Source organism: Chiloscyllium punctatum, chromosome 6 (genome assembly GCF_047496795.1).
Source record: "Chiloscyllium punctatum isolate Juve2018m chromosome 6, sChiPun1.3, whole genome shotgun sequence".
Taxonomy (NCBI): domain Eukaryota; kingdom Metazoa; phylum Chordata; class Chondrichthyes; order Orectolobiformes; family Hemiscylliidae; genus Chiloscyllium; species Chiloscyllium punctatum.
In genome coordinates, this window is record NC_092744.1 from 20,957,480 (window position 1) to 20,983,699 (window position 26,220).

The window sequence follows — 26,220 nt, forward strand, 5'->3', positions numbered from 1 at the left end:
TTTTCCCTTTAATTTCCTTCTTGAATTTCCAATTTGTCCCCTCCCCTACTTAGTTTAAACACACCTGTGTTGCAGTGGCAAACCTGCCTGCCAGAATGCTGGTCCCCCACCTATTAGGGTGGGACCTGTCCCTCTTATATAATTTATCCTTAATACAAAACATACCCCAGCGATCCAAGAATTTAAATTCTTGCTTCCTGCACCAGTTCCTCAGCCACACATGCAAGTCCATTATCGCCCTGTTCCTGCCCTCTCCAGCCCAAGGAACTTGAACCAACTGGAGAGAACCACCCTGGAAGTCCTGATTTTCGGCCTTCTTTCGAGCTCTCTGAAGTCCCGCCGTAGAATGTCCCTCCTCTTCTTCCTAATGTCATTTGTGCCAACATGCACCACCACCTCTGGCTCTTTACCTTCGCTCTTGAGGATTCCCTGCACTCTGTTGGTGACGCCCTGGATCCTGGCACCAGGAAGGCAACACACCATCCTCAAATCCCGCCTGTTGCCGCAGAAACCTCTTTCATCCCTCTCACTATGGACTCCCCTATTACCACGGCTCCGCATGATGTCTGACTCCTCGGCTCTGCCTCCATGCCAATTTTCCATTGGCCGACCTATCCGTCTCTCAGACTGGCAGTGCTGTCTGTCTCGACAGTTTCCAAGACAGTCAACCTGTTCACAAGAGGTACTTCCCCTGGGATCTCTTGTACTTGAATCATCTCTTCCTTCCTCATCGTCATCTCCCTTTTCACCTCTGGTATGCTTGGTGTAATGACCTCGCTGAAGGTCTTGTCCAGAAAGTTCTCGTTCTCTTGGATGAGCCTGAAGTCATCTAGTTTTTACTTCAGTGCTGCAACATGCTCCTTCAGAAGCTGAATGTGTACACACTTTCCATAGCTATAGGAGCCAGAGACACCACCAGTGTCCCTGACTTCCCACATCATGCACGCAGCACACTGAATCAGCCTGACAGCCATGTCTTCACTCTCTTCAAACTGTGGCGTAAGCCAAAGGCTCGCATTTTTCTCACCAGGCACTTTCCTCGACCCTTTTGTTTTTGCTGAGAGTCTGTGGACTCTTAATTAAGTTAGAGGAGGAGAGTGGGAGGGAGGCCCTGCTGTGTAGGACCTGGGGCCTAGCCACACCTACTTAAATAGCACTCACTAACCTTCCCAACAGCCTCTGTGCTCAGACCCCACTTCCGCTGCTCTCTGCTGCAAAAAAGACCACTGGCTTCGAGATAAGTACTTAAATAGCACTCACTAACCTTCCCAACAGTCAGGCTTGAGATGAGAAGTGGCAAGTACCATTTGCACCAAACAAATGTCAGGCAAAAAACATCTCCAATAAGAGACAATCTAACCATAACACCTCGGCATACAGTTGCGTTATAACTGAATATCCATATCAACATAAGGTTACAACTGACCAGTAATTGAACTCAAACAAACATTAAATGTGTTGTCGAACTAGGAGTATTGCATCAAAGTCTGTCCACTACCTATAAGGCACAAGTCAGGAGTGTGATGTACAACTACCTACTTGCCTGAATGAGTGCAGCTCCAACAACACTCAAGCAAATCTGGGACAAAGCAGCCCACTTGATTGGCAGCACATCCACAAACATCCATCGATGTTCTGTAATAGAAGTGTATACCATCTACAAGATGTTCTACAGAAATTTACCAAGATTCTCAGACAACACCTTCCAAACCCACGAGACTACCATCAAGCAGGAGAAGGGCAACAGATATATATGAACACCACAACCTGCAGGTTTCCCTCCAAACCATTCACAATCCTGACTTGAAAACATACTGCCGTTCCTTCAGTGTCATATCAATGTATCAAAATCTTGGAATTCCGTCCCGAAGCATATTGTGGATCTACCTACAGCACACGGACTGCTGCAGTTCAATGAGGCAGCTCACCATCAGCTTTCCAGGGACAACTAGGAAAGGGCTGAACAAATAACTCCCTAATTAATCAAAATCCGCTTGCAATCCTAGATAACTTTGTTCACCGTCCACCATACTACCAATTTTGGTGTCATCTGCAAACTTACTAACCATGTCTTCAATATTGTCATCTAAATTATTCACATAAATGACAAACAAAAGTGGACCAAGCACCAATCCCTGTGGAACACCACTGGTAACAGGCCTCCAGGCTGAACACTTACCACTATCATGCTGTTTCCTGCCGTTAAGCCAATGTTGCACCGAATTGGCAAGCTCACCGTGAACTTTACTAAATTAGTCGACCGTGTGAAACTTTGTCAAAGGCTTTAGTCCAAATAAACAATGCCTACCACTCTGCCCACATCTATTTTTTAGGTTACTTCCTCAAAAGACTCAATCAAGTTTGAGAGACATGATTTTTTTCACTCACACTTAACGTTACTGACTATCCCTAATCATTCCTTGTCTTTCCAAGTGTATATAAATTCTATCTATCTTTCAGACTCACCTCCAACAACCTACCACTAAAGTCAGGCTCACAGGTCAATAGTTCCCATGCTTCTCCTTACATCCTTTCTTAAACAAAGGCACAACATTAGCCACTCTCTGGTTATCTGAAACCTCACCCGAAGTTGTAGATGATACCAATGTTTCTGTAAGGGGCTCCAGAATTTTCTCCTCAACTTCCCACAACACCCTCAGATACACTAGATCAGGTCCCAGAGATTTATCCACCTTTGTGTTTTCTAAGACCTCCAGCATTACTACCTCTGTAATGTGTACTGTTTTCAAAACATCAATATTAATATATGAATTCTCTAGCCCCCATTTGTCTCTTTAAGAGGTCATACTCTCCCCTCTCTCTCTCGTTGTTCTCCAGCTCTGAATGTACTTGCAGAAATGCTCTTGAACTTCCTCAACCTTTTCTGCCAAGATATCTCATATCCCCTCTTTGCCTTCCTGATTGCCCTCTTAAGAATGCCCCTGTACTCTTTATAATGGTCAACAGATTCATTTGAACCAAGTTATCTATATCGAATATATGATTTTTTTATTCTTGACTAGAACCTCAATATCATTATTTATCCATTGTTCCCCTATTGGACTAGCTTTACCTTTCACTCTGCTAGGAACATAATGACTCTGAATTCTCATTATCACACTTTTTAAATTTAACTTAGTGAAGTTAAACATAATTACAATATCCTATCAAAAATCAAAGGTGAGACAGAGATGACCCATTAAGATCCAGAGCTGAAACCAACACAGAAAATGCTAAAGAAACTCAGTAGGTCTTGCAGTATTGGTGGAGAGGGAAACAGTTCATGTTTTCAGCCAGATATATGACTCTTTAGTAATGCCTTGAAGATTTTAAACCTGCAGTGTCTCCATTTTAAAAATTGTTTTATAAGTTTAAGCTCCTAAATTTTATAATACCAATGCTATATTACGTTCATTCCAATAATATTTCAGTTTCTTAAAACAGCAAATAGTCTCTATTATTTGCTGTGGATTTTGATGCCTTTTTGTGATTAAAATAGAGGTTTTCTGCTGACAAAATGGAGGCTGTCTTGCAGCTTGGATGGATTATTCCCCTTCTTTCCAGGTAAGTTTATGCTCTCTCATCTTTCATGGCCTAATACTCAAAACAAGTCTCTGTTCCCAATTTTTACATAATGTTACGGCTGTGGTCTTAATAAATCTTCCTTTCAAATCTGTTTATTTCTTTCCTGATTTTGTCAAAATCCTGAAATTCTTCTAACTTTCTCACAAGTCTTCTAAATTTCAAGTTGCTCTTTTATTAACCTAAAATCTGATATTCTTGTAGTTGCAGTCTTGACACATACATTTTCTGGTTTTTACTTCACTCTAACAGTCTTGCCTCATAATAGGGGTTTGATATAGTGGTGACATTTTTTGGTCCCTATCTTTCCCAACTAAGTCCATTGCACTGCAAAAGTGAAAATATTCCCCCCCACGTCCCCACAGAAATGTTGAACTTTATTCCTGAAACACTAAAACTGTTGCTCCTCAATCAGAGCTTAAATTAGGAATGGACCTGCAGATCCTTTTACTCTAATGATTCTCTGAGAAAAGTGACTAGCTTTTTTTTAAACAAAACACTGCACTGTTACCCACATTATCTTTCCTTTGCCTCTCACCACATCAGAAATTAAGACTTTAGCCTGAACTATTGCCATTTCTTCCATGGGTTGTCTGTTTCCTCTGCTCAACTGCTTCCAGCTGCTGACTGTGTGTTCTTAAAGCAGTAAACTCACTTGTCACTGGACTTGAGACATTAACAATTTTTTCTCCACAGACTTGCAGAGTTTCTCCAACAAATTCTGTTTTTATTGTAGTTTTCCACTGCTGTTACATTGAATTACTTAAGCAGTAATCCCAACTGTTGATCACCATGTTGCATGTCTGTCGAACTAACAAATGGCAGCTTGTGGTTCAGTTTGAGAATCTAACACCAATCCTTGTTTACTTACTGGGTCTAAGGGCCTGTTTGCTTAAAAGTGACAGAGGATGAACCACTTGTGAATCTTAAGAGGAGGAATGTCTTAAAGATGTAGCTTATTGCAGGATATCGATAAGAAAAAGTCATAGCTACTTGTTCGAAATTATATACCTGACCACCATCAAGAGCCAGAGACGTACTCTTTGTTCTGCACTCAGGACAATTTGATGTCATCAGATTAGGTGGAACCAAATGCAATCTCCAAAAATAACTCTTTCAAACTCAACACCATATGCAAAAATCCACAGGCTGGATGTTGTCAGGGCCTAAAGCATTTCTTGTATCCAATGCTTTCAACCACTTCTTTCATATCATGCTGAGTGAATTGAATTGGTTAAAGGTAGTTGCAAGTGCTCCAGTCTGTCTTTTGCAGTGATGTGGACTCCCCCATCATTGTGGGAGAGAATACTTGTGAAGCCTCCCACTTGGTTAATTATTTAATTCCTCATCACCATGCATACCTGCATTTGACAGGACTGTACAGCTCAGACAAATTTGTTAATTGAGAGATGACTTTGTTCTATCACAGTCATTCTGTTATCAGTTTGCACGTGATACTGTGCTATAACTTCTCCAGGTTGGTATGTTATTTTGGTTAAGAAAGACACTGCTCTTGGCACATAATCCTGCATTCTTCATTGACTCAGGATTGAACTACTTGATGGTAACAGCAGAGTGGAAGGTATGCTAAGAGAGGAGTTTGCAGATTGTGGCTGAACGCAGATCTGCTGCCGATGGCCGAAAGCACCTCATGGATAACGAGTTTTGAGTTGCTGGATCTGTTTAAAATCAAATATCTTCAGTGTGGTGGTAATGCCACACAACATGGTAGAAGGTATCCTTTGTCTTCACAACAACTGTACAGTGGTCACTCCTCCCAATACCTCATGAACAGAAACATCTGTGACAGGCAGATTGGTGACAGTGTGATCAAGTATGCTTTTCCTCCTGTTGATTCCCCCACGATACTCTGCAGACTGTCTGCCAGTTATGCCCTTTAGGACTCAGCAATCTCAACTGATGGTGGTGCTATTGAATTGCGATCCCATTCAGCTGCAGTATATTTTGCACTTATCTACAGTGTTTCTTCCAAATTTAACATGTAAGAACACTGGTTCATCCACTGAGCGAGAGCGATAAGTGGTAATCCACAAGGTTTCCTTGACCTCATTTGACCTAATGGCGTCTGGAGTCGATTCTGAGAATTGCCAGAGTTTTTCAGCTGCATATCTTTGAGCTACCAGCTCTAGTGGGTCTGTTTCTGGTGCAATTGGATGGTGGAATCTAAGGCTGAGTGCTATTATTCTGAGAATATGATTATGTCAAGTTATTGCTTGACTAGACTACAGGACAGCTTTCACAATTTTTTCTCATGTCATGTTAGTGAGAAGACCTTGAGCAGGTTCCTTCGTTGTTTCCATTGCTATGTTTACATTGGATGGTCCATCAGTTTTCTTTTAACATTTCTATCGTGGTTTTGTTTAACTAAGTGGATTAGGTTACTTCAGAGGGCAGTTAAGAATCAACCCACATCCTAGCTATAAAACCCTTAAAGAAAGGCCAGTGAAGCTTTATTGCAAGAGGATTTGTCAAGGGTAGCCTTGACAAATTAGAACATAGAACATAGAACATAGAACAATACAGCACAGAACAGGCCCTTCGGCCCACGATGTTGTGCCGAACTTCTATCCTAGATTAAGCACCCATCCATGTACCTATCCAAATGCCGCTTAAAGGTCGCCAATGAATCTGACTCTACCACTCCCACGGGCAGCACATTCCATGCCCCCACCACTCTCTGGGTGAAGAACCCACCCCTGACATCTCCCCTATACCTTCCACCCTTCACCTTAAATTTATGTCCCCTTGTAACACTCTGTTGTACCCGTGGAAAAAGTTTCTGACTGTCTACTCTATCTATTCCTCTGATCATCTTATAAACCTCTATCAAGTCACCCCTCATCCTTCGCCGTTCCAACGAGAAAAGGCCGAGAACTCTCAACCTATCCTCGTATGACCTACTCTCCATTCCAGGCAACATCCTGGTAAATCTTCTCTGCACCCTCTCCAAAGCTTCCACATCTTTCCTAAAGTGAGGCGACCAGAACTGCACACAGTACTCCAAATGTGGCCTAACCAAAGTCCTGTACAGCTGCAACATCACCTCACGACTCTTGAATTCAATCCCTCTGCTAATGAACGATAATACTCCATAGGCCTTCTTACAAACTCTATCCACCTGAGTGGCAACCTTCAAAGATCTATGTACATAGACCCCAAGATCCCTCTGTTCCTCCACCTGACCAAGAACCCTACCATTAACCCTGTATTCCGCATTCTTATTTGTTCTTCCAAAATGGACAACTTCACACTTGGCAGGGTTGAACTCCATCTGCCACTCCTCAGCCCAGCTCTGCATCATATCTAAGTCCCTCTGCAGCCGACAACAGCCCTCCTCACTGTCCACAACTCCACCTATCTTTGTATCATCTGCAAATTTACTGACCCACCCTTCGACTCCCTCATCTAAGTCATTAATAAAAATTACAAACAGCAGAGGGCCCAGAACTGATCCCTGCGGAACTCCACTTGTAACTGGACTCCATGCTGAATATTTACCATCTACCACCACTCTCTGACTTCGACCGGTTAGCCAGTTTTCTATCCAATTGGCCAAATTTCCCTCTATCCCATGCCTCCTGACTTTCCGCATAAGCCTACCATGGGGAACCTTATCAATTAGATGTGGAAAATTTGTTTCCTCTTGTGGGTCAATCCAGAACTAAGGGACAATGATTGAAATTAGGGGGTTGTCCTTTTAGGACAGAGATTAGGAGAAATTTTCTTAGGGTGGAGAAATTTTGAAACACACTGCCTCAGAAGGTGGAGGTGGCAGTGGTCAGTAAATAATTTTAAGACAGATTTAGATTGATTCCCTTGCCTAACAAGAACCTAAGGTTATCAGGGGTAGCTGAGAATGTGGAACTTGAAACACAAACAGGTCAGCCATGAACTTATTGAATGGTGCAGCAGACGAAGTGCCAAATGGTCTAGTTGTATAGTGGCTTGGTTAGGTTGCACCTGGAAGTACTATGCACAGTTTTGGTCTCTACCTCAGAAAAGATTTTATTGCCATACAAGCAGTGCAATGAAGTTTCACCAGACTTGTTCCTGGGATGGTGGAACTGTCTCACGAAGACACAATGGACAAACTGAGCCTGCATCCTCTGGTTTTGAACAATCATGGGTGATCTAACTAAAATTTACGAAATACTTAAAAGAGAGAGACAGGGTTAGTGCCTGTAAGAGATTTCATTTGGTTGGTGAGTCTTGAACCACAGAACACAATTTAAAAATAAGAGGGTTGTCACTTAGGTCTGTGATTAAGATTTTTTTTTATTCAGAGGATTGTGAACCTTTGAAATTCTCAACTGGAAGACTGTGGAAGTTCAGACTGAGTATGTTTATGTATGTTTAAGTTGACATTGACATATTTCTGACGACCAGTGGTATACAATGTAACAGGGGTGAGGTAGGTGAAAAGGTAATGAAATGTTCTATCTGCCATAATCATATTGAATGGCAGGGCAGGCTCAATGACCTACTCTGTTCTTAAGGGTGGGAATTCTCTCAAACTTCTCTATCTCACTTTTCCAGTTTTAATCTGTTCCTAAAATGTTTTTGATCAAGATGATCAATTGTCATAATATTTCTTAAATATGGTTGTGTCAAATTTTGCGTGACAATGCTGCCGTGAAACATTTTGAAATGCTTTATTAAGTTGAGGTGCAATACAAATATACTCATGTGGCAAAAGACGCTTTGTACATTTCACTCAGCAATCAAGTCTCTTACCTTTTTCTCCTTCTTAGTTTCTTCCTTTTCACTGTCTTTTTTCTTCTCTTTCTTACTCTTCTCATCTTTTGAGACTTCTTTCTTGCTCTTCTTTTCCTCGTCCTTACTGCTGTCGTTTTTCCCTTTCTCTTTTTTGATCTCCTTCTCAGACTTCTTTTTCATCACTTTCAATGCACGGTGGAAGAACTGTTTCTTCAGAAGCCTATCGACATCAGAGAATAAAAATATATATTGTGGTCATTGCAAAAATATCTATTTTCCTCCTTTTCTCTGGTGATGCTTACTCTTGCCCAGGAAAGGTTGTGGACATACCTACTGCCATCTGGCAACTCAATTTGCTGATTAACATACCCCTCAACCAATGACACAAAAACAAATTAATCTGGTCATTATCCCATTGCTGTTTGTGGAAACTTGTCAGCAAATTACTTGCTGTATTTCACACATTCTAACAGTGACCAGACCTTAGAATTCACTGGTTGTAAAACATTCTGGGCCATCATGAGCTTAGGATAGGTAGCATACATATAAAAGCCTTCTCATTACTAAATGTCCACTGCAAAATTCTTTCAGAGAAATCCTGGAATCATGCTGCTATTTCTGTGGCCATTTTTATCAAGCTGAGAAATGGTTTTGTCACTCTGTGTTATGGATGCAATTATATATTGTTACTTAATATACATGAATAAATATTTAACCATTTATACGATAAGATGTTAAATAAAAATGCATAAGTGGAAACAGACTGGAAAGCACACTGCTGGAGAGTCCAACCAGGATCATCTTAACCATTATGGCAATGGTTCTAATTATTCTAATTATAAGCCAGCAGTATTGAAGGCCAGCCTTGTTCAAATATTGAGTTGCCAAGCTTACCACTGGTTCTACTCTTTTATCAGTAATCATGGAGCTACAATGCTCGAAGTGACTCTGCTTGCTAATATGGCAGACAAAGCCAAGTGCTAGACAATTGGATCAGAATAGTTGGGTGGTTGTTTTTGACTGGATGCAGACTCAATGAGCCAAAGGCTTTTATAATTCCAACCACATTTCAATATCGCCTGCTGATTTAAGGAGGCGCAATGATATGAACAAGAGGAAAACAGAGTTTACAAATTTAGCACTTACAAACTTCCACTCACCTGTTGCAGTAGTCAACTACTGATTCTCTAGTTGTAAAGACTGCTTCCTCTCCTTTCTTTGATTTTGCCCATTTTGAATCCAGCAAGCAGTCCACTGCTTTGGAAGCTGAAAAGCGATGACAACATTAACACTGTACTTATAGCAAAGAAACAAGCCATTCAGTCTAAGAAGTTCATGCTGGTGATAGGAGTGTCCTCCTATCCCTTTTCTTCTTTCCTTTCTCCCTCATGTAATTAACAATAGATAAGGAATGTTGCTGAAGAAATGGTAAAAGGTTTTGTTCTGCCTTAATTATAAAGGACGCAAAAAACATTCCAGTAGTAGCTATAAATGAGATGTCAAGATAAATGGGGAGAGGACAGGTGTATGGCTTTAAGATTAGAATATTAGTCATGATCATGTTGAATGACAGAGTGGGCTTGATGGGCCAATTTGCCTACTCCTGCTCTATTTTCTATGTTTTTATGGATGGCCTTGACAAATTGAATGTGGAAAAGATGTTTCCTCTTGTGGGTCAATCCAGAACTAAGGGGCAATGATTGAAGTTAGGGATTGCCCTTTTAGGACAGAGATTAGGAGAAATTTTCTGAGGGTTGAGAGATTTTGGAACACACTGCCTCAGAAGGTGGAGGCAGCAAGGGTCAGTAAATAGGTTTTAGACAGACTTAGATAGATTCTAGTTAGGCAAGGGAACCAAAAGGTTATCAGGGTCATTGAGAATGTGGAACTTGAAACACAAACAGGTCAGCCATGAACTTACTGAATGGTGCAACTGACCAAGTGCCAAAAGGTCTACTTCTGTGTGCATTTCATGTGGTCAAATGCTTGTTCCTGTCAAAATCTCCACATGGCAATAAGTTTAAATTTGACAGACTACAAATTAAACATTAGATATTCACAAAAAAAGAAAGGTTTTCAAATGGAATTATTTTCTGCAAAATGTCATAAACTTGTGAAGAACTGGTGATGCACGAGACAAGTGGAGATGGGCTAAGAAGAAGAGTGTGGGATTGAGGGATATAGTGAAACGTTAGAAAGGTAAAGTAACATTCAAGAGAATGCACAGACTTTGCTTCGGGGTACAGCTTTTTTCTTCCCCCCAAGTGCTGGAATACCTTATCCACAATTGTCCTTAAAAGAGGCTGAAGTTTTCAAGACCGAGATCAAAAGATTTTGGTTTGGCAAAGGTACCAGGAGCTAGGGTGGATAATTTTAAATAGATATCAATTGAGTAACTTTGACCAGATATTCTGGGTGCAAACATAGGCACTAAGAGGCTACATTACCTCTAATCTGTGTGGACCTCCGGGATCTGTGCGGGGTAACGATTTCTGAAACCTGAAGCTAATGCTGGTAACAATATTGGCATGCAAATCACTTGATCCTTGGAGCAGCTGTCCGGATGCACTCATCGTTAATTTTTATCTAATATGCACACACATGCGCATGCATATGAACCAACATAGGCACAACACAAGCATATGTACAAATATACATACATGCATTTGGTACTTGCAGAAATTATTTTAATTTTGGCACCGTGATCTTACCAATGAAATAATCAACTCTGTGGCCCATCATGGTGGTCGACTTAGTTGGGCAATTGAAGCGCAAGTACTTGGCCACTGCTTTCTCCTCTTTAGTTGGTTCTCCAACCTCCTGAAATACAAAAGACAATGGCACACAATAAGTGCATTCAAACACAATACAGTTTTTAAATTGGAACTGCTCCTTCCAAGTACTGATCACTACAAGCATCAGAGTAGAGATTAAAATGGACCCTAACCAACAAATTCACTGAATAATATGTACAACTCAATACAGGGCCTGAGCAGCGTAAGGTCAGTGCAGCACACACTGTAACAGTCTAATTTAGTTCTTTAAGAGAGATATTTTAACGGAGGCTATGGAGTAATTGCTCGGTATTTCAAGAATTTTCACTAAGATTGTAGCGGTCATAAACTGAGCAATATGGGACTAAATAAAATATTTAGTTAGTGACCTTTATGGTAGAAAATTGTGCAGGTTGACCTGTTGATAGCATGCACACATCCAATCAGGCTACAAAGTGATTGAAAATGTCATTAGCAGCTACTCAATAACAACCTGCTCACTGATGTCCATTCTGTATTCTGCCAAGGAACATTTAGCTCCAGGTCCTGGTCCAAGCAGGCATTTATGCTTTTCAACTTGTCACGTGGTCACATGCTCCACATTCTCACCACTATCAGGATAAAGAACTTTCTCCTGAATTTCTGCTTGCATTCCTTAATTGACTATCTTATTTATGGTCCCTTGTTATGAATACCACTAAAAATGGAAGGATCTAAAAGCATGGAAGAGTTTGATAGAATAAAGACAAATTAAGTTAAAAAGCATGGTCATAAGTCTACAAAAGCATACTATTTGAGTCACTCCCTGAAATGACTTTTTCAAGAAAAGAATTGTTAGAAATTCATCAACTCTGACATTTTCAATGGAATTTCTACAGAATTAGAATTAGAATTCCTACAGTGTGGAAAGAGGCCCTTTGGCCCATCAAGTCCACACAGACCATCCAAAGAGTAATCTACCCATTCCCATTCCCCAATTACAGAGGAACCTTGATTTTGGAATATCGGATTATCTGAAGGAGATGTAGAGGTCCTGATAGAAACATTTCATCAAAGACGTGTTTCCAACAGTGATCGCGTCTCTTGTTTACAGTGATTAAACAGGCACCGTCTCCAAATGACTGACCTCCCGCCCTCCCTCTCTCCCCACACTTTCCCAGAGGGGTGTACTCTAAACCCCCCTTACCCAGATAATCTCTCCAACATTGTCCTGTACCGGGTGAAGGTGGAACCTGTCAAAACGCTGCAGTAATAAGGTGTGTGTGTGTGTGTGTGTGTATGTGTCTGTCTGTCTGTCTGTGCGCACCGCAATTTGGAGACTTAGCCCACAAAGGCAGCAGCAGCAGCTGTTGGTGTCCAGTCCGGCTGCCCTGGAGAGGGGTCGGGGAACAGGATTGGACGGGTTTGGAAAGCGGTGTTGGACGGGGGTGCCGGCCTATTCACCTAACCTGCACATCTTTGGATTGTGGGAGGAAACCCACGCATACACGGGGAGAATGTACAAATTCCACGCAGTCAGTCACCCGAGGCTGGATTCGAACCTGGGTCCTGCCACTGCGAGGCAGCAGTAGTAACCACTGAGCCACCGTGTCACCCTATCCACTGGACCTATATCACCCATGACTCTGGTAGCGGTGGCATTCGAACACACGACTCAATAGAGACTGGAACCTAATTCCAGTGCCTTAGACCAACCGGCCACACTAACACAGTATTTAAATTGGACATTATTTAAACTGAACAATGTTTCAAAGTCCATCTTTTCCTGAAAAAAATCAAATTATTAGGCTGTAATTAACTAAAATGATATTTGAAGCTGATGATTTACTCAGTTATCCTTTAATGATATTAGTTCAGGAGACCGGACATGAAACTTGCATATCACTGTCAATAATACTCCCAGATAGGGCCATGGAATATATAATATTTGTAAATGTGACTGACAGTTAACTTGCTCCTTGCTGGTTACTTTTCCACCTGCTAATAAAGGATGTTTTCTGGGTGTGCTAAATCCTAACAATGAGGCTCAAAATGACTGGTAGCAAATGTGTTGATTGGAGGCACAGGATTGCAGTCAGCAGATGCATTCAAATCACCTGGCAATTTTTTAAAGCAATAAATTCCAGGCTTCCTGTAGTTCCAAAGTACAATCTGTTTCTATTATGTGCATATTCAAAGTCTCTAATGTTTACAGTACAAATTACATTTTTAAAAATGCAATAAGTGACTTTGAATAAAACCAAATGAATAGAAGTATCTAAATACAGGAATGGAGTCTCCCTCAATGAGAAACAGTTTTGTTCTCAAGTGTCTAATGACCCATGAAAGAAATCTAATTCCTATTTGAACATTTTTTGTATCTTTTTCATCCAGGCAGCAACTTTCAACCAATTGATGCACTTGAGAACAACTTAGAAAGTGATAGTTTTCCACAGGAAGAATGAACCAATTTAATAGATTGATACAGCCAGAAGATGACAAGTTCTGTTCAGTTCAGTTAAAATTGAGTCTTTGGCCTCCACTGTTCATTTAATTCCAGCACACTTATATTGCACGTATTATTGTCAAGGAGATGGCTGATGGATTTCTGGAACAAATTGTGACATTTTCCCCCTATTGGCTTCCAATAGCTGCAACATACATTGGTGAGCTCAGAACAGCAATGTCTCACTACAAAAAACTGCTTCAAAGCTGCTTCTTTCTCTGCACTTGATGTAATCATTTGGGAATTTGAGAAGCCATGACTTGCTCATTTCAACCCACAGTCCGTAATTTAAAGGCTGTTCTGAGAATCACATTTCAAACATCCAAGATCCTTCATTTAGAAGAAAATAAAATCCTATGCTGAGTTTACTAGTGGTTTAAGTGTGCATCCTTTAGGTATTAAAATTTGGCAACCTGATTGTACCAGCTAAAAATCCCCAAAACATGTAAGGAATTCTGAGAGCACTCCACTTTATAAAACAATTTTCACTTAAGGAAACAAATGAGTTAATCATGAGCAACATTTAGCTATATGTGGAAGCTTGCCAGATGCAAACTGACATGTTTTCTTCATTATATTACAATCATACTTTAATTGGTTGTGAATCAGTGATGCCAATGTGGGATCATTTCGAGCACCTGTGAGGTTATCATGAAGGACTCTCCTTCACAACCTCTCTCCTCACTTGAAGCATGATGACCCTCTGGTTAAACCACCATCAATTGTCTCTTTGTATTGACACCAGCCTCATAGTCTGGTAGAACTATGGCGAATTTTATTACAGTTCAAATGTACTTAATTGGACTGAAGTCTGAGGAATTAGCTAAAGGATATGCAAGTAAGACTTTTCAGAGTTTGACAAAGTTTGAACACTAAGGACTACACATAAAAAAAATTCTTACAATTTAATAACCCTTACTGTCAACATGCCGTTCATTACAGACCAGATAGGATAATGATTAACAAAGGCTCTGCACTGCCACTGAGAATTCCACATAACTAGTGGACTGGGAACGAAAAGCGAAAAGACCTGAGGCTATTTAATCATAATGGCAATTGAATTGAATTATTACATCTTATCTTAATCATGTTGCTTATGGCATGAATACTTGAAATTGGGTTGGGAGATACTTGGTGATAAATTTATATCCCTAACATTTATATATGAAAGAAATTTTAGTTTGAAAATAATTAGTATTTCTGATGTCTCCCAGTTTAAAACCTACCTTTTATATTATTTACATACCAGTGTGTTTTAGGTGATTGTAGGTGCTTTAACAATGGCATTAATATCTATCCTTAGGCAATAAACCTCAAACTTTGTGACCTGACTCAGACATTGACACTCTGCACTACAAAAAACATGACTAATGGACAATACTCTCGCTTCCAAGTCATGAGAATCTAACTCCAAGACTTGAGACAATGTAATCCAGTGTGCGATTCACAATTTACTGCAGAGAATGCTTTGTGTACAGAAAATAGTGTGGAATGAATTGCAATTCCAAATTCCATTAGATTTCAGACATTATAATTGCATGAGAAATAGTTGGCTGGTAATGGCAGACTTAGTAAGGATTACAACAGGAGGCAATTGACTGACAAATATAACGTGCCAACACTTAGGGAAAACGATTTGGAGATACTACAACTGAAGTCATCAACTATATAAAATGCTGTTGGTAGCAAGCTAGTTTTTGGTAACTTATTACAGATGAGAGATGCAGGCCAAGGATTCCCCTGGTAGCAAGTACGCACTCGGAAGGAGAAGGACTTTCTGGCAGAAGGTACTGCATCAGGAGCAACAGGTGATGAGGGTTCCTGATAGCAAGAAGTTGAATTTAAACATAAATTGACAAGAGAGTCTTTGAGTCAGCAGCCAGATGCTCTGCAGTGCTATCTGACTATATAGCATCCATAAAATGTTCTAATGACGACTGAATCAAATTTTAAATTATCTTCCCAGACAAAGTTTTCTAGAATAATAAGTGTTGACATGAACTAACAGGATCCAGTCTTCGTATTACATCATTCAAATTGTCTCTCTTGTAGTTCCTGGAGACACCTCTACGCTGGAGGAACCTACAGCTTGCACAAGTAGAAGGATAGATTTACTCTCCCCATTTTTCTCTCTCTCCAATTTTAGTTACCTCTTACAGCCTGTCAATCTTTCATAGCAATTGACCAGACTTGATTAGGTTAAATTGCAAAAGCCTTTGGTTGCGACAGATTGGTATTTCAGAAAATATTTCAGCTCACAGTTTGTGTCCAGCAGGATAATGGAAAATGTGCAGTAAACAAACTAATCCTGCAATCTTGTCAGTTTTGTATGCAATATTAACAAACAAGAGTGTAGAACTTGCACTTAGTGCAATTCAGGAGCAGGCAGACAAAGACCCATCAACTCTACAAATCTTAGTGCAACTAAGTCTAAATATGCCTGGAGAGATTTTGATAAAAATTACCAAGGTTTCCTTGTCTCAAAATTTATATACACCAAAAAGTAATAAATTAGGACTCTGGACCAGCATTACATCGAGCTCACAGTCCTGGATTAGTTTTTTTTAATTAAAAAGAAAAACCATATGAAAATCCAAAATGCAAGCTGAGATACAAATTTTAACCCCATTTTTAAGTGTGATACATGCAGTGGACTTCTGCCCCAATTAGTCACTTTGCTCTACTTGCTGTATGGGTTCTGTGCGAAATGAGCGGATGCTCATTGCCAGATGACAGCAAAGAGGCCATCCAGCTTGTACTGAATCTGTGATTATCCTGGGGCAAACATAACTGACATGTCACTATCCAAGTTCCAAACATACAAAACATTGTATGCCCATTAATTTTGTAAGAAACAGTAGCAGTCATCAATAAGATCATGGTTGATCTGATCCAGCCTTAACTTCACCTTCCTGCCAGTATATCCATAACCATGAGGGCGGCACAGTGGCTCAGTGGTAAGCACTGCTGCCTCAAAGCGCCAGGGACCTGCATTCAATTCCCATCTCTGTGTGGAGTTTGCACATTCTCCCCATGTCTGTGTGGGTTTCTTCCGGGTGCTCCGGTTTCCTCCCACAGTCCAAAGAAGTGCAGGTTAGATGAATTGGCCATGCTAAATTGTCCGCAGTGTTAAGTGCATTAGTCAGGGGTAAATGTAGGGGAATAGGTCTGGGTGTGTTGTTCTTCCGAGGGTCGGTTGGGCCGAAGGCCTGTTTCCACACTGTAGGGAATCTAATCAAAACCTCATCTCCACTGTTAAGCAAATATCTGACTAACTTAGTTTGAATATATTCAGTGTCCCAGTCTCCACTGCTCACTGAGGGAGACACATTCAAATGCTGATGACCCACTGAGAAAATACAATCCTTTTCATCTGTCTAAAATGGGAGAGCCCTTATCGATTCTGTCATGGACAGATGTATCTGTGGCAAGCAGATTTGGAAAGATTGAGTCAAGTATGCTTTTCCCTCTTGTTGGTTCCACTACCACTTGCTGCTGAATCAGTGCAACAGCTAAGGACTGGCTCAGACAGTAGTGGTGCTGCTGAGCCACTCTTTGTAGTGGACATTGAAGTCTCCCCCCACCAGAGTACATTATGTGTCCTTGCCACCCTCCACGTGTTCTTCTCAAGAGCAGTTAGGGATGTGCAACAACGCTGTTATAGCCATGTGCATCCCTTGAATGCTTAAAGTCTTAATGACAATCCAGATAGTGACTAGCGACAAGATTACAATCCTGAAGGGGAGTAAATGCCCATAAAGATGTAAAACATGCAGCCTCCATTCTGAAGTTCAGGTTGTTTTCCAAACTGTTTCTGCAACAGCACATACACTTAGTATGTTAGACACGGGAGGAGGAATGATACTGAGGACTAAATGCACTAGCAACAAGTGTCCAGATGATGATGGCTGGAGACATTGTTAAGAAATCACCAAGTATCATCTGTGAGCAAAATTACCATTAACTGTTCATAAACCGTTTGTGTGGGGGAAGAAATTACTCAACCAGAAAAAAAACAGGATAACAGTTACTAAACCAGCAGGGAGAGATGTATGTATGTCTGGGATGAGGGTAATACTGCTAAAGCTACATTTAATGTTTATGCAGAGTAGTCTAAGAGTTCAGAGTGCTACAGATGGCTAAACCAGTTTGCAATTGGAACAATGAACAGATCAAACTTGGATGGAATGCCAAATTTGAATTTCATAATAAAAAGGCAACGTACACATTTTGCTCATCAATCTCCAAATTACCTTAACCATAACCACTACTGTACTTAAAACATCAAGCTACTACCATATTCAAGAATTTTAACCTATACTACTTACACTATGTATTTTCCCAGTGACCATACTTGGTCATTGGTACTATTTGCCATCTGTACCAGTACGTAGTACTTTGGAAAGGTTCTTTGTCAATAACACATTTCTGCTGTTGTTTCATCTTGTGGCTACTGAAGGATTAATGGTACAGAATATGCCACCATAGACTATCAGAAATCCGGATTCAAGCCTCACCTGTTCTAGAGGTGTGAGACAAAATCTCTGAAAAGATTGATTAGAAAATATCCACAGAATCTGCACTGTTCTCACTGAGGCAGTGGTAACCTCCACACCGCTGAGCCAGGAGGTTTGGCTTCAGCTCCCACTTCAGATTCGGATGGTCATAGAGGTGAACAGATCGATTACAATTATTATGTGTGAATTCATATCATTCACACGATAAGGATTTCAAATTGCGCATCACTACTTACTACTGATGCAAATCTCAAACCACTGTAAGAGTGAGAACAAGTTGAAGTGGTCAATGCAATTGGAAACGTAACCCGCTGCGTCATTCAGGTGGTGTAGAAATATACTTGCTAATCAAGTACAGAGAGTCGCTGTCTCAAGAGGACTTTAACATATTGAAGTGATTTTATTAACACATTCATTTCACGGACACTGTCACATGCTCAAATCTCCAGAAACAGTATTGCCCCTGTGCGGTTGACTCATTTTAATATGATACCCATTTAACAGTAATTTCAAAACTAGAATTATGATAGTCAAAAACACAATGGGGTTTTTAGCACGATCTTTAAAGCAAAAGAACACCTGCCGAAGTACAGCAACACCAAAATGGTTACAGGAGCAATCATTTTCATCACTTTCAGCTCTCTCTTGCATGGATAAAAACTCTTAATTTTCACAATACTTTAACGTTACCCTCTCTCTCTCATAACACAGAGTTTGTAAGGACAAAGCCTGATATTGGGCATTTCAATTCATCGGGATGATTGTGATACCTCCACATTTTACAATTTTGAATAATTCTGTAGATCTGTTGGGCATGTCCCTAGTTTCACAGCTTAGCCTCTTGCAAACAACTTCAATTGATGTAACATAAGAAAATAGTCAAAGCAGTTCATGGTAGGGGTTCTCAAACAAAATTTAACACCAAACTAAGTTAGGAGATATTTGGATAGCTAACCAACAGTTTGATCTAAAATTAAGAATTTCAGGACAGCATCTTAATGGAGAAATGTAAGGTTGGGAGTCATAAACAGGGAATTCTAGAACTTATAGCCGTGGCATTTGAAAGCATGAAGTCAGGTATGAGCAAAGGGCCAGATTTGAAATGCACAGACCTGAGGATTATAGGGCTTGAGAAGGTTAATCAAATGGAAAGGGGAGAGGCCACCAATGGATTTAAATACAATGAAAAGTTTAAAATTGAGGCAACTTATTTAGGCCAGTGAGTAAAGGAACGATGGGTGAATGGAACTGGGTGTGTTAGGAAACAACAACATTTTCTCAGAAGCCACAGACATCCTTCAGACAACCAGATCAGCATAATGAGTTTAAGCAACAGGAAGCGTCCGTTGGCTGCCTTTACAAATCACTCAGCTGTTGCAGTTCTCAGTTCTTTTGAGTAAGAGCTGAAAATGTTTTGCTGGAAAAGTGCAGCAGGTCAGGCAGCATTCAAGGAGCAGGAGAATCGACGTTTCGGGCATGAGCCTTCCCAAAACGTCAATTCTCCTGCTCCTTGGATGCTGCCTGACCTGCTGCACTTTTCCAGCAAAACATTTTCAGCTCTGATCTCCAGTCCTCACTTTCTCCTCTTTTGATTAAGACCAAATTTGCATTATAGATCAGTTAAGTACTTGCAACTTAGCAAGTGAAAACATACCATCTATGACCTTAGTTGTCCTGTATGCTTATTTGTCTTATACACCAAACTACAATGTCCCTAATTTGGCAATGACTTCACACTTGAAACTGTCATTTTCCTCACCCTCCCCACTTGTAACCTTCAGCACTCTTACAATCTTCTGAGGGCGCTTTGCTCCTTCAATTTTAATGCCTGTGCATCCCAGATTTCTGGGCCTTAAACTCTAGGATTTTCTTCCTTAACGTCCTTGCCCCTCTCTCCTCCACTTGAATACTTCTTTTAAAATCACCTCATTGACCGAAGCTTTTGCTACCCATCCCAATATAATTGTTCTGAAGCTTGGCAATGTTTCTGCACCTGGTATATTAGTAGATAAATTTAAGCACCTTACTTGAGGAGGGATGTAGTTGTATTGAAGGCTGTTCAGAAGAGGTTCACAGGATAAATTCCAGAGATGACAGGCTTGTCTTATGAAGACAGCTTGAGCAATTTAGGACTATACTCTCTGGGGTTTAGAAGTATGAGGGGCGATCTAATTGAGGTAGTTAAGATGCTGAAGCAGATTGACAAAGTAGGAGGAGAAAAGATGTTTCCTCCTGTGGGGCAATCTCGGATGAGAGTCATGGTTTCAGGGTAAAGGTCAGAAGGCAAAATAGAGACAAGGAGAAATTACTTTTCTCAAGGGGTCATAAATCACTCGTTTGGAGCGTGGTATCTGCCGGTAAATTTAAAGGACAGTTGGACAGATTTTCAATTAGTAATGGTTTGAAGGGTTATGGAGAGCAGGCAGGTAAGTGGAGTCAAGGTCAAGATAAAATCAACCATGATTATATCAAATGGCACAGCAGGCTTGAGGGGCTGAATTATCTCCTCCTGTTCCTAGTCGTTACGTTTCTTCTAATATTTTACTATGTTAATGATGCTATTTAATTGCATCTATTGCAGTCATTGTTTTTGAGATCCAAGTGTCAGTCACAATCCTGCTCCAGGCTTATTTTTTGCATGCATACTTAAGTCACTCAAGTACTCTAGCTACATTGGCCGCAATTAACTACTACAATCACATTAATGTACTGATGGCACCGGGCCCTTTCGAACCTCCCATGTAGTTTAGACATCCAGATAAATGCTGAAGATTATTTTAAAGTGTGCTTGTATGGTCCCACTTCCACCTCCCTCACTTGTCACAATTGCCAACGTTACCCAAATAACAGACAATACTATTTAGGTGGATAGAAGAATATCACCAACACTGGCACAAGGTTATTAACAAGAAAAGCTAAGAATCCACTACGTCAAATTCACCACCCTAAATTGATCCAATCACCATTTAATCATATCGAACAGTGAAGCAATATCCAAGTTGACAGCAGTACCTTATTCACTCCTTACTGTGTGGGACAGGGAATGAAGCCGAAGAAAGCTCTTGATCAATGATTGAAAAGGACTAAGACCAACAGAATGGCTGCCAAATACTGTCTCAATTGTCCCTCACCACATTAAGCCCCTCATTCTCATGGTGCACTGGAACAGTGCCGCTGTAAAATAAGATCTGTCAACACTGCTTGTTTTCATGCAAATAAAATGAAAATATAAGATGCATATTTTTAGTTTGCATATTCGAAGAAGTCCTAACATACGAACTGGTGCAAATGAAGTCACATGACAGTAGTGTTAGTTTTGTTGCTGGAAAAATAAACAGCTCGAAAAAGGAAATATTTCATTAATCTCTAAATTAAGGTCAACTATGATCTTCAAATCACTTTTCACAATCACAGAACATCCAAAAGTGCTTTCCAACCAATGGAGTATTTCTGAAGGGTAGTTATTCTGGTAACCTAATAACCAATTTGTACACAGTAAACACAAAGAAATAGCAATGCAGCGAACACAAGAAAACCTGTTTTAACTCTTGGCTGTAGGATGAGTACTGAGCAGATACTCGGGGAGAACTTCCCTGGTCATTATCAAATAGCACCTTAAGACCTTTTCAAACTGACCCAAGTGGGAGGAAAGAGCCTTAGTTTAATAACTCATCTGAAAGCTGGGACCTCACCATGTGTTGTATTGAAACTGTCAGCCTACATTATTTTTTGGGACACAAACTAATCATCAGACTCAAAACCAAGACTGCTACCCATTGGCTGACACCACACAAATGCATACCGATTTCTGTGGTAAACAACTTTTATTTATACAGCACCTGAAATGTAAAGAACGCACCAGGGATCTACATTAGCAGTCAGAAAAATCATGCTCATGCAACCAGAAAGATTAGATAGGAAGTTGAAAGATTATGAAAAGTAGTAGGTGGAAATTTTCCACAAAAGTGAGACAGAATGAAGAACGCAGAAAATGCCTGCATTAAATCTATGGCGTGAATTTCTAAGGCTGCATAAGATTACGGAGTTGAAGCAAGTGATTGAAAAAAGATGGTTGAAATTAAACAAATTTGGGGATACAAAATAGACAGCACAAATCAAGGGCTGCAATGGGACAGACAGAAGCAAAAGGCTTGCATTGCTAAAACATCTTTTAGCTTAAACAGCTTTGGCTATTGCACAGTTTCTGCAAATCATTTTCACTCGTGGTGGGAAGAGTCCAAAAACAGAGCCCTTTGTCAACAAAATCATCACAAATAAGTTCAAAAAGAGCTTAGGAGAATTGTTAGCTACAGAGTGGTAAAAGAGTATGAAACATTTTGAGAAATATTAGAGTTTCATGAGGAGAAACTGTTAAGGTCTGAAACTCCCTACGACAAACTCATGTCCCTCTCTCTTCTCCTTCAAGACGTTCCTAAAAACCTATCCATTTGACCAAGCTGTCCTAATAGCTCTGTATGTAATTCAGTATCAAATATTGTTTGACCACAATGCTTGGATATTTTATTATACTAAAGGCATCATAAAAATTAAAGTTGTGTTACTGAAACTGGTTAAACACAGCAGAGAGGCATGAATGGACAAACATGTTGTTGGTGGGTGATGAAACAGGTTAGGACAAAGCTAGCAGAGAGCATTAATAAACAGAAGCATGAGGATAAACTATTTACAGTAGATTGAACTGCCTTGATGAGGAACCTGGAGAATTGCTTCCTCCCACTCCACACCTTTCAATTTCAGACGTTAAGAGAGTTCACAAAATGAAGTGGTTGCGTCACAGTTATAAATAAAAGTTCAACCTGTGTGCAATCAACTAACAGACTGTTGTATGCAGGGTGTGTAATTTATTCACCATCTCATCATCTGTTATATGCTGTAACTGTATAGACTGGGAGCTTTCAACACAGTCTCAGTCAGCTGGTTACAGTATCCCAGGAGAGAAATACCTGTCACCATTACCTCATTGCACATGAACTGGTGCCAAAATCAGCACATACATCAGAGGCAAATGGAATTTAAAAATTAACGAGATATAGTATTTAACAACCACAGCTTGTGATCCACCACAAATTAATACTTCATATTGCCCTGCTCTTGTCTCCCCTTCTCCACTGCTACTCTCTCTGCAGAAATCACTTCCTTCCTTGTTCTAATCTACTCTCTTCTTCACCCAACTCCTCTGCATCCCTCTCTCTCATCCCATTTCCTATCCCTGGTTATCACTCCTTCCTGCTCCTCTTAGCTTGTATATCCCTACACTTTAGACCTCTGCTATTCCTTCTCACCACCATCTGCTTTGCCCCATTTTCCACCAATCCTCCTAAGGGCTCTTCTGGTGCAGTGATAGTGTCCCTGCCTCTGGGTCAGGAGGCCCAGTTTCAAGTACCTCTTGCTCCAGTGATGACATCCCTGGACAAATTGATCGGAAAATATCCACCAACCCTCCTATCGTTTCCCCTTCGTTCCCATTCTATCATTGCTCCCCATTGTCCTCGCTGCAATTTCACATACCAGTCTCCTGTTTTCTCCCCCTACCTATACTTTAACCACAAATTTCATCACCTCTCTTCCAGTCCTCCTTTCTTTAGCTCACTCTCCCCATGCTCCATGTTCACCTCAACATGCCCCACTCTACTGGACAAAAGTGAGGACTGCAGATACTGGAGATCAGAGTCAATATTAGAGTGGTGCTGGAAAAGCACAGCAGGTCAGGCAGCATCCGAGGAGCAGGAAAGTCGACATTTCGGACAAAAGCCCTTCATCAGGAATGCCCCACTCTACACCTACTCTCCATTTCTCCTGAAGCCTCACCCCGTCTCCCCTCAAACTCACACACTTCTGGTCCTCCCCATACTCACTCTTTCCTCCCACCACCACATTCACTCACTCCCACCACACTTGCTTCTGCACAACACACTCCCAACCCCCTTCCCGTATCCCACACTCACCAACACCACCCCCCCCATCCCACACTCACCAACACCACCCCCCCCCATCCCACACTCACCAACACCACCCCCCCCATTCACCGACACCACCCCCCCATTCACCGACACCACCCCCCCATTCACCGACACCACCCCCCCATCCCACACTCACCAACACCACCCCCCCCCATCCCCCAACACCACCCCCCCATTCACCGACACCACCCCCCCCATTCACCGACACCACCCCCCCCATTCACCGACACCACCCCCCCATCCCACACTCACCGACACCACCCCCCCCATCCCACACTCACCGACACCACCCCCCCCATCCCACACTCACCGACACCACCCCCCCCATCCCACACTCACCGACACCACCCCCCCCATCCCACACTCACCGACACCACCCCCCCCATCCCACACTCACCGACACCACCCCCCCCATCCCACACTCACCGACACCACCCCCCCCATCCCACACTCACCGACACCACCCCCCCCATCCCACACTCACCGACACCACCCCCCCCATCCCACACTCACCGACACCACCCCCCCCATCCCACACTCACCGACACCACCCCCCCCATCCCACACTCACCGACACCACCCCCCCCATCCCACACTCACCGACACCACCCCCCCATCCCACACTCACCGACACCACCCCCCCCATCCCACACTCACCGACACCCCCCCCCATCCCACACTCACCAACACCACCCCCCCCATCCCACACTCACCAACACCACCCCCCCATCCCACACTCACCAACCCCCCCCCCCCCCCCCCCCATCCCATCCTGCATCCACCGGACCCCCACTCCTTTCTCGCCCCTGGCCAGTCCATCGTTTCCCCTATATCCCTAATCCCATCCATTCTGTCATGTCCCTGCCTGAATTTCCTCTCTACCCCGGGCTCTCAGCCTCATCCAGTTCCCGGCTCCCGCTACCTGACTCCGCTTCTTCTGTTTGCGCCGCTCCGCCATCTCCCCGGCCCCAAGTGACGTGTAACGGGGCAACCAAACATCGCGAGAGTCAAGGCCTGGCATCATAAGCGTCCCCTGCCGGCCTGGAGGTGGAACTACCACAAACACAGCCCCGTGCTGCCTAGAAGGAGGAACAACTGCAACAACACAATCTCCCCTACCGCCCAGGAGGAGGAACTGCACCAACAACGTCTCCTGCCGGCCAGGAGGAGGAATTACACCAACACTGCAACTTCCCGCCCAGGAGGAGGAGGAACTGCAACAGTCCACTACCGCCCAGGAGGAGGAACCAAAGAGAAGGAATTCAGGCACCACGTCATATTCGAGGAGAAACTGCAAACTACAGCGTCCCCTGTCGCCGAGGAGGTGGAACTGGACTAACTTCCCCCTGCCGGCCAGTAAGAGGAATTACGGTTTCCCTGCCACCTGCTAACCCGGGGAGTGAAACTGCAGTGACACCGCCCCTGCTGCCCGCAGAAGGAACTGCAGTAAGAGTGGCCTCTCCTGTGCCATTGGCAGATATAGAGTCTTATTTAATCATGAGAAAAGGGCCTCGCTGGTCATTTCTCGTTCCTCGTTGGCCTTCAGATAGTGGTGGTGAACTGCTGCAATCCATGTGCTTTAGGTAGACCGACATAGCTGTTCTGGAGGAAATTCCAAGCTTTTAACTCAGCGATGCTAAAGGAACAGCAAACGATTTCCAAACCCGAATGTTGAGTTGATTGGCGGGAACTTGCTGGTAGTGGTTTTCCCATGTATCTGTTATCTTTGTCCTTCTAGGTGGAAGTACTTGCAGGTTGTTTAAGGAACCTTAGTAAATTTCTGCAGTTCATCTGAATGGCAGTAGCCTGGCTGCTTTGGTCCCGCTGCCACTTCCTGCCCAGAAAGAGTCAACTGCAGTCACACTGCTCCCTGCTGCCCAAAATGGGGGACTGCAGGCACAAGATCACGTCCTCCCAGGAGGGGGAGCTGCAGTCGACCAGTCCTTGATGTGGAAGTGCTTTTTTTAATTTCAAATTATACTTTATTCATGTAAATAAATCTTTGGTACTTGTACAATTTTCCATGTTGTTCATAGTTATACACATTGCATGTCTTCACATTACAAAGAACAAATTGAATTAATCAAATTCACAGTTATCCTATTAACAGTTACCTTTATTAACTATCCAGTCTCTTGGTATTT

General features: G+C 42.0%; 1 protein-coding gene across 3 annotated transcripts in view; it reads right to left on the reverse strand.

The window, feature by feature from the left end:
• sec62 (SEC62 homolog, preprotein translocation factor) overlaps positions 1–25,882 on the reverse strand; it is a 41,113-nt gene extending 15,231 nt beyond the window's left edge. Inside the window, exons 1-4 of one of the 3 annotated variants that reach the window (XM_072572112.1) lie at positions 25,741–25,882; positions 11,031–11,139; positions 9,480–9,585; positions 8,338–8,539 (exon numbers count right to left, since the gene is read on the reverse strand). In XM_072572112.1, coding sequence (XP_072428213.1) covers positions 8,338–8,539; positions 9,480–9,585; positions 11,031–11,061 — 339 coding nt within the window. In that variant the 5' untranslated portion in view covers positions 11,062–11,139; positions 25,741–25,882. Of the gene's footprint in view, positions 1–8,337; positions 8,540–9,479; positions 9,586–11,030; positions 11,140–11,586; positions 11,979–24,998; positions 25,291–25,740 lie in introns of those variants that run through there. The other 2 variants (XM_072572109.1, XM_072572111.1) reach the window with 2 other exon arrangements.
• Between the last annotated feature and the right edge of the window lie 338 nt (positions 25,883–26,220).